General features: G+C 63.9%; 4 protein-coding genes across 4 annotated transcripts; 1 reads left to right on the top strand and 3 right to left on the bottom strand.

The window, feature by feature from the left end:
• Positions 1-65: 65 nt before the first annotated feature.
• On the top strand, positions 66-1,943 carry AMSG_05061 (JmjC domain-containing histone demethylation protein 3C; the record flags this gene model as incomplete). The annotated part of the gene is made up of 2 exons (XM_013902669.1): positions 66-155; positions 279-1,943. The coding sequence occupies 2 exons, from the start codon at positions 66-68 to the stop codon at positions 1,671-1,673; spliced, it is 1,485 nt and encodes a 494-aa protein (XP_013758123.1). The 3' UTR covers positions 1,674-1,943.
• Positions 1,687-8,873, bottom strand: AMSG_05060 (uncharacterized protein). The gene is made up of 3 exons (XM_013902668.1): positions 7,066-8,873; positions 5,192-7,027; positions 1,687-5,131 (listed from the first exon to the last, which is right to left on the bottom strand). Exons 1-3 carry the CDS (start codon positions 8,808-8,810, stop codon positions 1,735-1,737), a joined length of 6,978 nt encoding a protein of 2,325 aa, XP_013758122.1. The 5' UTR covers positions 8,811-8,873; the 3' UTR covers positions 1,687-1,734.
• On the bottom strand, positions 8,874-11,358 carry AMSG_05059 (uncharacterized protein; the record flags this gene model as incomplete). Its single annotated transcript, XM_013902667.1, has 2 exons — positions 8,874-11,149; positions 11,268-11,358. The coding sequence occupies 2 exons, from the start codon at positions 11,356-11,358 to the stop codon at positions 8,967-8,969; spliced, it is 2,274 nt and encodes a 757-aa protein (XP_013758121.1). The 3' UTR covers positions 8,874-8,966.
• A 137-nt stretch (positions 11,359-11,495) lies between these two features.
• AMSG_05058 (uncharacterized protein) lies at positions 11,496-15,144 on the bottom strand (the record flags this gene model as incomplete). Its single annotated transcript, XM_013902666.1, has 2 exons — positions 11,496-14,832; positions 15,067-15,144. 2 exons carry the CDS (start codon positions 15,142-15,144, stop codon positions 11,530-11,532), a joined length of 3,381 nt encoding a protein of 1,126 aa, XP_013758120.1. The 3' UTR covers positions 11,496-11,529.
• Positions 15,145-15,224: the final 80 nt, after the last annotated feature.

Genomic DNA, 15,224 nt, shown 5'->3' with positions numbered 1-15,224 from the left:
CCCCCCTCCTTCCTCCCTCTCCGCCAACCGTCACACACCCCTCCCTCCCCCCCCACCCCCCCCTCATGGAGGTACCCCTCCCGGAGTCATGCATCTTTCGCCCCTCGGCCGCAGACCTTGCGGCATACCCCAACTTTGCTGCATACATCGCTACGGTGGAACATGCTCCTGCTGTGAGGGCAAGGGGTGTGCTCAAGGTGGTGGCTCCGCCTGGCTGGTCTCCCCTCGGCTTGGAGTCCCTCCCTCCAAAGGGAGGCAGTGGCAGTGGTGGTGGAAAGCCTGAAATGACAACGCTCTCGTCGCATCCGCACTCACTCGATGCTGTGTCGGAGCCTCTGCTCGCTCGTGTCGCTGGCCTCCGCATTCGCACGCCCATTCTCCAGTCGGTCACCGGTGCAAAGGGCGTGTACGTCGTCCGTCACGAGCCCAAGGCCTCAAAGTCGTGGTCGGCCTTTGCCGCACAGGCTGCAAAGTACGATGCCCGGACTCGTCCAAAGGATCTACCTTTGTCATCGAGCCCGGCTGCTCGGGAGAGCCCGTCGTCTGCGTCGTCATCCGCCAACTCGCTGCCCTCGCTCCCGCTCTCCGACGCCCAGATCAAGGCGCTCGAAGCCCACTTTTGGCGCCGCATCCGCGGCCGCTCGCCGACATACGGCGCAGACGTCCCGGGATCACTCTTTGAGCCGGGCGTTCCGTTCTCGCTCCCCGAGATGCGCTCGCTACTCAACCACGACGCGCTTGGGACCGACGGCATGCTCGGCGTCACCACGCCCATGCTCTACGCCGGCATGTTTGGCGCCATGTTTGCCTGGCACCTCGAGGACGCCAACGCGTACTCGGTCAACGCCATTGTGCTCGGCGCACCCAAGGTTTGGTACGTCGTCCCGCCGTCAGCTCAGCACAAGTTTGAGGTCCTCATGCGCAAGCTCTTCCCGCGCGAGGCCGACGCCTGCCGCGAGTTTCTCCGCCACAAGTCGTGCGTCGTTGCCCCCTCCGTCCTCGACCGCGAGAACATCCCCTACACCCGCGTCTATCACCGCGCCGGCGAGCTCGTCGTCACCCTAGCCGGTGCCTACCACGCCGGCTTCAACTGCGGCCTCAACCTCGCCGAATCGGTCAACTTTGCTAACGTCGGCTGGCTCGAGCACGCCCTCGCCGCCCGCCCCTGCCTCTGTCGCCCCGACTCGGTCCGCGTCGACGTCTCGCCGCTCTTTGCCCCGCCGCCGCCGCCCTCGGCCTCGCGTAAGCGTCCCCGCTCGGGCCCGCCCTCGCCGCACTCGGTCGCCGCCTCGGCCTCGCTCCCTACCGCCATCCCTGTTCTCGACGACGACGCCGAAGAGGAAATCTCTGGAGGTTACATGCACCCGCGCAAGCGCAAGAAGCACGCCGCCCCGCCCGCAGAGACCGAGGCCGTCGCACTCGCCGCTGCACTCGCCCCCTACCTCCTCTCGCCGCCCTCGCCGCGCGCCCACCTCGGCTCGCCCTCGCACCTCGCCACTCGCCTCTTCAACATTCTGCCCCTCATCGCTCCGCTGGCTGCCCTTGTTGCATCTCCCGCGCCCGAGCTTGACCCCTCGCCGCGCGCTCGCGACGTGCTCTCCGACCCAGCCACCCTCGGCGTCGCCCTCGCCCTCGTCGCTCGCTTCTCGCCCTCCCGCCTCCCACCGTCGTAGCACTCTACTCTGCTTCGCTCCGCTCCTGTTTGTATTTGATCGAGCCTTCGAGCCAAGGCCGCTACACCACATCGGCATCGTCCGAACCAGACTCGAGGCAAAACGTCGACGCCGACGACGCCGGCCGCGGCGTGGTAGACGATCCCAGCGCCACGTGCGCGAGCGAGTCCAGCTCAATGTCGAGTGCGTCAGAGTCGGTAAAGGCCGTGCCCATCATCGAGAGCGAGCCCTTGCGCTCGGCAAGAAAGTCGAGCGAGATGCTGTCCGACCGGTGGACCCGCACAGGCGCCTCGGCAGTAAAGCCCTCGATCGCAGACTGCGCCACAGGCGCGAGCTCTGCGTCCATGTCCACCATCTCGCGCTCAATCGCCATCGCCAGCTGGTGCACCCGATCCCGCGCCGCAGAGTACTTGCCCTGCTTTGCCAGTGAGATCTGGACGACGTCCATCACTACAGAGTGGACCGCCACGCCCATCAGTGCCACCAACGCAAGGACCACGCCCGCAAACACCATCGTCTGCGCCTCGCCGGGACTCGACCGCTCCGCATAGCTCGCTCCGCCCAGCAAGAGCACTACCACAAGCATCGCCGTTAGGCGAAAGTCCACTCCGTTGTACAGCGGATAGTAGTACGGCTGCAGCCGGTTGACCACTACAAGCGAGACAAGCAAGACCGCGAGGAGAAGCCCAATCTGCGCAAGCTGGTACTCGGACATGAAAATGGCTGCAATCACAATCGCAAGCCGCTTGCCCAGATCAGCCACCCCGCCCCACGAGTACCGCATGCGGTACAGCTTGTACAGCGCCCCAAACTGCGCAAACGTTGCTGCTTCAAGCAAGTTGTGCCGATGCTGGACCAGGCACCACAGAAAGTACGCCGGCACGCCAAAGACGTAGCATACAAGGCTGAGCACGCCCACAGGCAGCACGCTCAACCACTTCGCGTCAAAGCACGACACGCCCGGATCCACGTCGAGTACAAACGCCCCGTTCGGCAGCCGCGTGCAATCAAACATGACAAACGCCGCCCGCGCCATCGGAATGTACAGCAGCGGCGCAACCGTAAACAACGCCGCGTCCACAAGCGTCTTGATCCGCATAAACTTGAGCTCGTCGAGCCCGAACAGATCCAGCCCACGCTGCGCCCAGTACTTGAGCCCCACGAGCCCAATCATCACCACCGCCATCACCATCAGCGGCAGCGCCACGCTCGCTGCATACTTGGCGTGGAAGCTCGAGAGCGAGCACTCGGACGCAAAGAGGTTGACATCCACGTTGGCCGCATTGAACACGCTTAGCGCCGCCCGACTCGACGATGACCACCCAAAGTCGGCATCGCTCAGAATGCCGAGTACCTGAAAGACCACAAGCACCATCGAGAGACTCGCAGGCAGGACCCGGTTGCGCAGCGACTCGGGTGTCGCCTTGTCGCTCCGCTCCAGCCGCGCCGCGGCCTCGGATCGCGTCCGCGCAATGCCGATCCCGATCATCACCGCCGCCGCACACCCGATTGTTACCAGCGCTGCAATGGCGCCAAACAGCACCCCGACAGCCGCCGGCGGACATGTCACGCACTTGCCTGCAGAGTTGGAGTAGTAGTCCGGCTTGCAGATGTTGCACATGTACCCGGTGTACCCGCTCGCGCACTGCTGCCCCAGTGAGCCGCCCGGGCACCCTTCCTTCCGCCGGCATCGCACAAACACTGTCGCGTTACCTCCGCGTGTATCGCCGTAGAATCCCGGTGCGGGCACAGGCGCGCCAAGGCCCTCGGCACAGAGCCCGCCTTGTGGGCACGCCGCGCAGCTCACAATCCCATCGCTGTCGTAGCCAGACACTGTGTAGCCGGCCGCACACACACACACTGCTCGTGATGAGTTGAACCGCCCGCGCACGTCCACTGAAAACGCGCTGCACTCCCGCTGTGGCCTGCACGGCTCAAGCGCTTCCGCCAGCGTAAACGTGCCCGGTGCGCATTGGAAGCAGTCACCGATCTCTACCGCCTCGCCATTCACAAACGCAAGGCCCGATCGGTAGCCCCAGTTGATTGGGCATGGTGCAATCGCGCTCGTGCCGGTTAGGGTCGGTACCGCCGGTGCCGCCGTGCTGGAGCTCCTGGCTCCTTCCACAGGAATCGAAACTGTCACCTGTACCACAGGCAGCGGCTCGCCCGACGCCACCGCCGCTGCAACCGCGCCAGCCTCACATCGCATGCTGCCCAGTGGAAGAGAGACTTCTCCGGCCGACGTCGCGACCTCGACACGGCTTGAGGCAACGACCACGCCCTCCCCGCCCACCTCCACCTCAGCCATAACAGATGCGTACGACACCGCCACACCAAACGCGTCGCGAACCACAAAAGTGCCTTGCAGCTCTTGCCCGAGCGGTGTTGTCAACGCCGGCTCCATTGTCCATTCGACCCTTTGCGGCTGGGTGTGGATGGCTAGTGCATCGCCGCCAGCTGCCTCGGCATCGTCGTCGACCTCGATCCATGGCATGCTTGCGCCCACTTGCTCAGGAAGGCACACAAAGCCATCAGCTGACGATGCCAGGGTCGTCTCAAACACAAGCTTGTTGTCGCGCCACTCGGTCCCTTGGCCCTTGATCTGCACGGTGCCTCCGCACGCCAATAGCCCACCGCCGGCCATCAACCCAGTGTTGCCCCGCACACTCACGTCCGTCAGCGTCACTACCGCGTCCACCACCACCTCACTGTCGAGCACCACGCCGACATTCTGCACTGCAGCTACAAGAACTCGCTCATCGAGCGTCGCTGGCACCACGCCCAGAGCGCCGCCGATCCGCGCCAAGTTGTCAGCCATCGTCGACGCCGAAAAGTGCGAGCGACCGCCGGGTCGGATCGCCATACCTCCACCGATCCCGTTTGGCGCCGAGTTGTCCACCACAAAACAATCGCTCATCGACATCGCTGACGTCGCGTCCACACTCACCGCCCCACCAGAGCCCACCTTGGCCACGTTACCCACAAACGTGGTCTGGTTAGCCTCGAGCAGGCCGCCGGAAATCAGCGCCACACCGCCGCCGGAAATGTCCGCCGCGCAGTTGACGACTCGCGATCGAACAAGCTGGACCTTGCTTCCCTCGCCCATCGCAACCACCGCGCCACCATGCAGCTCGGCCGAGCACGAGTCGATTGTTGAATCGCGGGTGATTAGCGTTCCGCCGTCGACCACAAGGACCGCCCCAGCAAGTCCGCCTTCTTGCAACGCAACAGCAACACGGACCTTCGACCGGAGACCGATCACATACGATCCGTCAAGCACAAGCGTCGCCGTGCGTCCTTCAACATGGAACATTGCTGACGCGGCTTCGCGGCCACTTGGCGACGCTACCAGCCCCGACACTGTCATGTTCGCCAGGGTCAGACGACTCGTCTTGCCCGTCGCCGCCGACACATCGCCAACCATGAACAGCATCTCGTCATTGCCGCATTGGAATGTACTGTTGCGCCCAGCAACGATTATATCGTGCGTGACTCGAACATGATTGTTGCGTGTGCACTTGTAGTTGCCAGCAGCCAGTAGCAGCGTGTCTCGGGTGCACAACGATGCGCGATGGATGTTGTCGGCCAGACATCCAGCGCTGCGCGGCGCCACGGCGCATCGGCCCACCATGTTGTCAATCTCTAGTGTACGAGGCATGTACTCGGTGTACCATGATCGCGTCCGCCCCCAAATCACGTACAAAAACAGGTTCATGCCGACAAGCACGTCAGCGTCGCCGTCGCCGTCAACGTCAGCAACAACAACGGTTCGCCCTAAAAACGACGTTGACATGCTTGGTAGATACACACCTCGTCTAAAAGCTCCGGTTCCATCTGGGTTGGCGTACATCACAATCTTGTTGGTCTTGCCGTCGTTAACCGCCACATCCACATGCCCGTCGTTGTCGACGTCACTCACAGCAAGCGCATTCGCCACTACATAGATGTCAAGCACCTGGTCCGGTGCCATCGTTCCAGCTCCATCCACGTTGGCGAACCAGCGCAGGCTACCCCCAGCACCCTCGACAGTTCCGACAACCATATCCATGTCGCCATCCTCGTCGACATCCCCCAGACCAATTGTTTTGGCTCCGGCCACTGTCGCAATGTCCATAGATCCACTCCAGCTGCTGCCAACCGAGTCGAGGTTGGCGAACCAGGTGACGGCGCCGGTTGTCCTGTCAGCAACCATCACATCGGCATCGCCATCACCGTCGATGTCAACGATGACTATGTTTCCGAGCTCCGTAGACGTAACAGAAATGGTTTGTGCGGCTCCAAACGTGCCGCCGCCGTCGGTGTTGGCAAACCACGCCAGAGTTTTGAAACTTCCCAGACCCACCGCCACAAGGTCAACATCGCCGTCGCCGTCCAAATCCGCTCCGTCCAGCTGATACGCAACAGAAGACGTGTCGGTTACAACCGCCATCGGCGGGCCAAAGCTCCCCCTTCCATCCAAGTTCTGCTGCCATTCGATCGACTTGGAGTCAAACCCCACCCACACAACGTCGTGGTCATCATCACTGTCTACATCAAGTGCCAGCAGGGCTGTCACACTTTCGCCGCGATTCGAAACAAGTTGCCGTGGCCCAAACTGGCCCGCGCCATCCATGTTTGCGTACCACGCCACGTCAAAGTGGTCCAACGACGCGATTAGTGCCGCTACCATGACGTCCAGGTCTCCGTCTCCGTCAACGTCCACAGCTGCGATCGCCGAGACCTCAAACTGACTACTGATTTCCATAGTGTCGCCATAGTTGGCACCAACGTCGGCGGTGTTCTCATACCACCCCACAGCATTCAGGACTCTCTCCGAATACACAAAGTCGCCGTCGCCATCATCATCCATGTCTGCGACAGAGAGAGAGAACACGATTTCGACCGTAGGCGACACTTGCTGCACTCTATCAAAGCTTCCACTCCCCAGCCCGCGCATCCACGCTACAATGTTCGGATCCTTGTGGCTCACCACCACATCAATAACTCCGTCACCATCGACATCTCCGAGCGCCACGCTTTCGGGACTTGCAAGCTGGCTCGTTACCGCCACCGCCGCACTGAGCCCGGGTATGCCGGGCGAGTTACGGAACAGGACCACTCTGCCCTTGCACGCCACCACGTCCAGCAAGCCATCATCATTGACGTCTCCCACTGCCAAACTCGAAAAAGGTTCCGAGTCGTCGGCGATGGTGAGGCCCGGAGCAAAGGACCCGCTTCCGTTGTTGAAGAAGAGCACAATGTTAGTGTCACGGCCCATCACGACATCCATGTCACCGTCAGAGTCGGCGTCGACAGCAGCGAAACCACACTTGGCCCCAGGCGGCATGTCAAACGAAACACTACCGGACCCGAAACTTCCAGTCCCGCCCAAGTTTGAAACCACTGGGCAGACAATGCGCCGCAAGCAAGGACGTCTGTAAAGCCGTCGCCGTCTAGATCGGCTGCAGCAACAGCTTCGGCTAAAACCAAGCCCACGACAATGGTCTGCGGTGCCGAAAACGTGCCCGCCCCGTCGACGTTCTCCAGCCACGACACGCCGTGAGTCGGTAGCGGCGCCACGACGAGATCCTGGTCGCCGTCGCCGTCAACGTCAAAGGCAATCACAGACTGAGATACAGGCGCGGCCGAAATAACTCGCTGGCTTCCGAGCTGCCCGCGACCGTCGACATTTGGGTACCAGGAAATGAGCCCAGAGGATGCGGAGACCACGTCGTAGTCACCATCACCATCGAGGTCCACGGGAAGCGTACCAAAGGGATTGTTGACGTAATGATCGACGTTGGCACCTACAAATTCCCCGCTGCCGTTGTTGGCGAACCACGAGACAATGTTGGAGGCATAGCGGGAGACGGCGACAAGATCGATGTCGCCGTCGCCGTCGCCGTCGCCGACACCCAGCCCAACAATACCATTGGTCGTCGGGCCGGAGCTCACCACCTGCTCGCTACCAAAGCTCCCGAGACCATTGGTGTTCTCAAACCACGCCAACGTGTCGTCGGACTCGGAGGCAACGACAATGTCGAGCTTGGCGTCGCCGCTGACATCAACAACAGCGATGGCTGCAAGGCCACTCGCCGCTGCGGTCACCACCTGTGGTCCGCCAAAAGTCCCACCGCCGGTATTCCTCACCCACGCTACGGTGTTGTCCCAGTAGCCGCCGTACACAATGTCGATGTTGCCATCGTTGTCTACATCGGCCGCAACGACGGCAGCCGCGCCATCGGATGCCACCACCACAGTATGCGAGGCAAAGGCACCGGCGCCGTCGGTGTTGCGAAACCAGCCGACCTTGTCGTCCGAGTACGAGGCAAAGACAACATCGATGTAGGTGTCCCCGTCCACGTCGGCGAGCGCAACAACCTCGACGCCTTGCGTCAGCGACGGCAGCACCCTCTTGCCCGAGAACATGCCGGCACCATCGATGTTGGCGAACCACGCGATCTCGTGGTCAAGATTGAGCGCAACGACAACGTCCACATCGCCGTCACCGTCCATATCACCCGTGGCCACGCCCTTGGGACCGTTGATATCCGCCATGGCCACCCGCTGCGGAGGGCCAAACGAGCCTGCGCCATCGAGGTTCTCGAACCACAAGATGGCGTCAGCGGCAAACATTGTCGCGACGAGGTCGAGGTCGGAATCGCCGTCGACGTCGGTGGCTGCCAAACCGCGGATGTCCGACACGAGGCCCTTTTCGGGCGTATAGATAGTATTGATCGCAAGATACTCGTTGAGGGTGGCGTTGTACTTGCGCCAACCGAGATGGGCGCCCGGGACGACCAGCTCGTTTAGGCCGTCGCCGTCAACATCGGCAAAAATCGCCACCCGCGCTGCCTGTGCCGTACCCGACGCAGAGCCGCTGACCGCAACATGACGCGGCGCCGTGATCTCGCTGCGACACTGTGGGAGGTCCGGAGCCGAGTTGCCCCTGACCGGAGTGAAGAGAACGAGAGCAAACAGAGCAAAAACAGCAAAAATACTGCTGACGGCGCGAGACTTTCGCGAAAACAGACACCACGTGGTCTGCGCGCTCCCGGAATTGGCAGCAGCAGACAGGCCACAGGGAGGACGCCCAAGGTCGTCCACGGCAGCATGGGTATGGCCGAGATCATGCATGCTGCGCTGAACACTTCTCATAGTCCGCCAAGCTGGGGAGGCTGTGGAAGAGGAATGTCCGGCAACGGCAACGGCAGGTGCAGCCGGTTCGGTTGCAGGTGGTGGAAAGAGCCAAGACAGCTCGGCTTGGCTAAACTTTGCAAAGCTACCATTTTTGGGGGGAGGAGGCGAGGCGCCTCAGCCGCGCGATCCCGGGGCGGCCGGCGACGACTGGACGCGGGCAGCGCCCCCGCCGACGTGGATCTCGGGTGAAACAAAGGCCATGACCCAGAACAAAAGGCAGTGGACCATGAGCATGTAGCCGACGACGCCGAGACGGGCAAGCGGGTAGCGTTGCAGAAAGCCGCCGAGCGAGAGCGAAAAGGTGTCGAGAACACGCGCAGCCGAGCCGACGCGCTTGGCTACCGGCCCGGAGCTCGGGTTGCGCTCGTCGAGGAACGGCAGGGCGGCGGCGGTGGGCTTGAACCGATGCCGTGGGCCCGAGGCGTAGGCCCCGTCATCAAGCTGGTCAAAGCTGGGCATGTCGATAAGGGTGGCGCCCGGGAGCGAGACTCCGGCCGGCTGCTGCTTGCGGAGGGCAGCGAGCTCGCGCTCGAGCCCCTCCAGCCGCAGCATCAGCGTCTGCTTCTCAGTCGAGAGCTCTTCGATGACCGCTTGCTTGGCATACACAGTGTCGCCGACGGCAGCCAGTTGCTCGCGGAGCTCGGCTTCGCTGGGCTTGAGGCGGCGAGCCGAGTCGAGCTGGGCTAGCAACTGTGCCTCGCGGTCGGCTGCGGCTGCTACCGCGGCCTTGGTGGCCTCCTCGGCCGCGCGCGCCTCTTCAGACGCAGCGGCCGCAACTTGCAACCGCGACACAGCCTCGCGCTCCAGCGAAGCCACGCTAGCCTCTGCACGGGTCGCCGCCTCGGTTGCGGCGCGGAGCTGCGAGACCAGAAGCTCCTTCTCGGCGGCGGCAGCAACGGCTACTTCCTCGGACCTGGTCATTGCTTCGTTAAGTTGTGCGGTAGCGGATGCGAGCGCAAGCTTGAGCTCGTCGCGCTCGAGCCGAAGCTGGGCTGCGTCGCCGGCGGCAGCGGTAGCAGCCCCCGGGCCGCCGAAGCCATTGGAGCCAGCTCGGAGCTCAGCAATGACCTTGTTGTTCTCTTGTAGGACCGACGACGCGCGGGCCTGGTACTCGCTAAACTCGCGCTTGACCGACGCCAGCGCGGCGCGGGTCTCGGCGAGGCCGGCAACAGCGTCGGCACGGGCCTCTGCTTCGGCTGCAGCCTCGGCCTGGCTTGCACCCAGAGCCTCGGCCATGCCAGCAAGCTCGGTCTCAAGCTCGGCCTCGCGGGCCGACGTCACGCCGCGCGCTGCGGCCACCTTTTCGTCGCGAGCCGCAACCTCGGCCTCGAGCTCGCTAATTCGCTCACTCAGCCTCGCCCGCTCCTCCTCAAACTGGCTGCCCGACGAGAGGAGCGCCGTCTTGCGAGCCTCCAGCTGGGTTTGCAAGTCACGATTCGCCGAGTGCGCCGACGCCAGCTGCGCCTCAAGCCCGGCCGCAGCAGCCTTAAGCTCGTTGATCTCGCCGTTGGCCTCGTCCACCATAGCCTGGGTCTTGTCCCCTGCCGCCAGCGCTGCCTGCAGCTCGGCCTCGCGTTCCGCGGCCGCCTCCTTGGAGCGTCGGACCGCAATCTTGGCCTTGCGCAGCGTCTCCTGCAGCGCTGTGTTCCGCGCGCGCGCCGTCCGAAGCTCGCGCTTCAGCACCGCGGTCTCCAAATCGTCGTCGTCCTCCTCCTGCGCAGCCGTGGCAGATGCGGGCGGCGACGGCGCGACAAGCGCGGGCTCTTGTGATACCGTAAGCTCGCTGCTCATCGCGCCCGCACCCGAGCCCGAGCCACGCTCAGTCGGCGACGAGGCAAGCTCTGGCAAGCTGGCGGGTTCGGCCAGCTTGGACGGCGAGCCGGTGTTGAGGAAGGCCATGAGATCGGCCGATGAGGCCGATGGCGAGCGTGACACAAACGGCGACGGCCGTAGACTCTGCGCAGCAGTGCTCTTTCCTGATGGCGAGCTTGATCCACTAGCCAGTCCAGCCCTTGCCAGAGCCACGGCAGCTGCATCACTACCGGTACCTGTATTCGGTGCCAGATCAGGTGCCATTGCATGCACGCGTGGTGCCTGTACAGACGATGGCTTCATCGGAGACAAAGGCGTGGCGGATATGATCTTGGTGGTGGTAGTAGTGGGTATGGATGTGGCGGGTGGTGCAGTCGTCGTCGTCGTCGTCGTCGTGGTAGCCACGGTGGCCGGAGGCGTGGCTGTGTCGTCGGCTTCCACAAACTCGTCAAACTCGGCAAACGAGTCGTTGGCGGCATCGGTGTCTGTGGAGAGGAAGGGTGAGGGATAGGGTGGGAAGGGCGAAAGGGGACGGGAGGGAGGGGACGGGAGGAGGGGAGGGGAGGGAGAGAGGGGGGGGGAGGGGGGAGGGGGAGGGCGTACCCAGTGCCTTCTTCAGTGGCTCGAGTTTGGTGGAGGCAGACTGGTCCATGGCGTCGAGGAAGGACGAGGCGGTGGAGAACCATGACGACATGGCGGAGGGGAGGGGAGGGGAGTGGAGTGACTGATGGCCGGGGTGCAGTGGCAGGTGTGGCTGGCTGTCGTGGTGGTCGTGTGTTGGCTCGTTGGCTGTTGGCGCACGGGCGGGCGGCGGGTGGTGAGATGATGGGATGGGATGGTGATTGTGGGTTTAAAACAAGCAACATCAGGGCACATCTTTGGCATCGGCGCCGCGAGGCTCGCGCTTGAGAGAGACCTCGTACATGGCATCCTCGTCAAGTAGCTTGGTGGTGGTGAAGAGAGCCTGGATGGCTGGAATGGGCTCGTAGTTGAACTCGTACTGTTGGAAGCGAAGGACACCATCGTCGATGATCTTAGAGGTCATGAGGTGGCGGGCCATGGAGAGGACCGACTTGGATGCGCCACGGAGATGCTGCGCGTTGCCGTCCTTGGCAAGGACAAGGTCATGGAGGGTGAGCCAGAGGTACGGGACCACGGCCTGGTGGGTGGCGTTGAGAACGGCGCGGTACTTCCCGTAATTGCGCTCGGTGGACATGGCAGCTTCGACCTTGCGGAGCAGCTTGCGGGCCTTGGACGAGACGAGCTTGCGGGTGTGGGCGAGGCGAAGGATCGGCGCCGAGTTGAGGGCGCCCACAATGGCCATGGTCGCATTGTAGTTGCGCATCTTGTACAGCTCGCCCATGATGCCAACCATCTTGTCATACGCACGCGCGCGCTCGGCCTTTGTGAACGGCTTGATAACCTCGAGAGTAACCCAGAGGTAGAGCCTGTTGAAGAACGAGATGAGTTCGATGACGTTGCGCGCCGAGAGCGAAGTCTCCTCGGACATCCACGGTGTGTCGACCAACTCGGGCTTGCGGATGGCATGGAACATACCCGACTCGATGACGGTCAGCTGGCGCGCAATCTCCACGTCCTTGCACGAGTAGACCGAGAGCTGGTTGCCCGAGGCAAGGTCAGGATACACCGGGTCCGGCATCTTCTCCGGCCACAGAAACTCGGCGTGCTGCTCGTACGAGAGCGAGTCGCGGAGCTCGCGGAGCATCGACGCCTCCTCACTTAGCCCGGCGGCAGGCGCCTCACTCGCCACAAACTGGTCCAGCGCTCGCGCCATGGCCGGCGTGCTGACAAAGTCGTCATAGTAAAAGTCTGAGACCCAGCCACCGATGAGGTCCAGAACCCGCGACTGAAGCTGCGGAAGGACGAGGCCAAGCTTGCCCGCGTGCGCAGCCGTGGCGTGAAAGAGCGTCCGCAGCATGCCAAACACCTTGAGCGATGAGGTAAAGACACGGTAGTTGAGGAAGAAGACCGACTCGAAGAGCTCGTCATTCGGACGAGTCACTAGGTACTCGACGAGGCGGACGAGTGCGCCCTGCTTGACCGTTGTCACACCGTAAACACGCGAGAGCTCAGTCTCCAGTGGCGGCGCGGCGTCGAGCTCGGCCCAGTACCCGGGATACTCGGTGACGTCGGGCGTGGTCTTGCCCTTGATGCTAATGGACCGGGCCCGCGACGACGACCGCTTGCTCCGCTGCAAGGCCGGTGAGAGCAACGCAGCGTTTGCCGACTTGGTCCCAGGCGTTCGCCGTGCCTCGGCACGTACCTCGAGATACGATCCGATCTGCTCAAACTTGAGCAGCTGCTCAAAGGCCTCCTTTTGCGAGAGCGGTGGAAGGGCGGTGCGGCCAGCCGACATAGAGAGCGCTCGCGACCGCCGCCGCCCGCCCGCCCGTGCCTGGATCGCGTGAGGCGCAAGCAGGTGGCTCGCCGACACCTCGTCCACCGGTGCCGAGACATTCAGCAGCGCCTCAGGCCTGGTCATGTTAGGCGCAGCGAGGGTACCAGCCCGCGACCGGCCGCCGCTGCCGCTGCCACTTCCGCCATGCAGCGAGATTGAGCGCCGGTTGGCCCGCCGCTGCGACGTGACGTCGCTTTGCAACAGCTGCAATCGCGACACGCCCGGCGGCGGACCCGGACGTGGAGCCGACGACTCGGAGTGGCTCGCGTCGACGACAATGGTGATGCCGCCTGCAACCAAGTGGTCGGCGGGTGAGTCGGCGCTCGAGATCGACGATGGCGGCGAGACGTTGAAGACCGGCATGCCGCCACGCCGCGATTCACCATCCAACTCGTGAGCATACTCGTACTCCTCCGTCTCTGGCTGTAGGTGCAACGAAGCTCTCGGCCGCGGCGACCGCGGGAGCGTGCCACCGGGCGTCGGCGCCGAGCCGCGAGCGGTAGACACACGCGGACTGGGTGAGAGCGAGTCGTGGACGCCAAGGCTCGGTGCGTCCGAGTCAGAGTTGCTACCCGAAGGAGCCCTGCGGGCCGAGCTGGCCTGCGCAGCCGCAGCCTCACGTGCGCGGCGCCGACGCATTTGCTCCTTGTTCGACGCCGAGAGGACTGAGGGTGCACCATGGTGTACAGCTTTGATCTCGACCGATGGCGGGATGCCGCGGCGGTAGCGCTGGACATGCGCGTCGCGAGCGTCGGCCTCCTGATGAGCAATGCGGACCGCAGTCCGCATGCGGGCCTCGCGAGCGCGCGCTTCGGGCGACGCAATGCCGTCGCGGGTGCGCGGCCTGGCCTGCGGCTTGGCAGGTTGCGGCGACGGCGTCCGCGGTCGTGCTCGGGCTAGCGGATCCCGGGCGGTGAGCGTGCGAGCAACAGCAAATAGGCGGACCGGACCAGAGAGGTGGAACTCGCTTGACGATGCCCGTGGCGCTGACCGCGGACGCGATCGCGAGTCATGGCTGGCCGACGCCGGCGACATCAGCGCCGCCGCGGCCTTGGCGCGGGCCTTGGCCGCGGCCTGCGCCCGAGTCCTTGCCCGCGAGCCTTTGTTCCGCGATGAACGCCCCTTGCGCTTGGCAGCAGCAATGCGTTCGATGAGCTCGGTGTCCGGGCCGCGACGAGCGACGGTGCCAGCCGACATTGAGCGGTCATACGTGACATGGAGTTGCTTGTGCAAGCGGCGCTTCGTCCGGCGGGCCCGAGACGAGGTCTGCTGCGGACGCTCTGCAGTCCACATTGAGCGCGGAAGGACCGCAAGCGAGGCACCCGGATCGGCGGCCGCGTTGGCCGGTGAGCTCTGCAAGTCGAACGTTGAGAGCGGGCGTGACGAGGCCCGGCTTTGGCGGCGATGCTTGCGGCGGAGGCGGTCCTGTTCGGCCTCGGAAAGTACATGGACACCCGGTGACGTGGGAATGGCGGCGCGGCGTGCGGCCTCGGAGGCGTGGGCCTCGAGCTGTGAGGCGCGGGTCAAGGCTTTGGACGCCCGGCGAGCTCGTGCTTGCTCGCGCACATGATCGCGGATCGGGTTTTGCAGAGCGCGAGCAGGAGTGCCAGCAGTGGCTTGCTCCTTGCAGCGCTCGTGGGCCGAGCCGCGGTCGGCAGTCCTTGCGGTTGGCTGCTGCACGTTGGCTTTGCTCCGCTTCGGCGTCGCCGGGCGATCGTACTCGTTGGCCGCCGGCTCCGGATCAGCAGCCTCCAGCGGCAGGCTTGGGGAGGGGGTTGGGGCCGGCTTCTTGCGCTCGCGGGTAGGCCGGCGGCGGCCCCGGACTCGCGAGTTTGCCCGGTCACGCAAAGGAGTCAGAGCCGGTGCAGCCTGGCTCATAGTCTTGGCCGTAGACTTGAGTGAGGATGGTGGTGAGAGCGATTGGGGTTGGGGCGAGGGTGAGGGTGAGGGTGAGGGCGAGAGCGAGGGCGAAGATTTGGCGACGTGATGGATGGCAGAGGCGTCCGATTCGGTGTCGGAGGACGTGAGCGAGGCCGAGGGTTCAAGCTCAGGAGTGAGCATGCGGGCATGCTGTGGTGACGTGGAAAGTGTGAGATTGTCGACGACAGCAGCGTCGGTCCGAGCCGGAGACGCAGCCGGGG

Source organism: Thecamonas trahens, assembly GCF_000142905.1.
Source record: "Thecamonas trahens ATCC 50062 unplaced genomic scaffold supercont1.21, whole genome shotgun sequence".
Lineage (NCBI taxonomy): Eukaryota > Apusomonadida > Apusomonadidae > Thecamonas > Thecamonas trahens.
The sequence above is the reverse complement of the archived record's forward strand: the minus strand, read 5'-3'. Positions and strand labels throughout refer to the sequence as shown.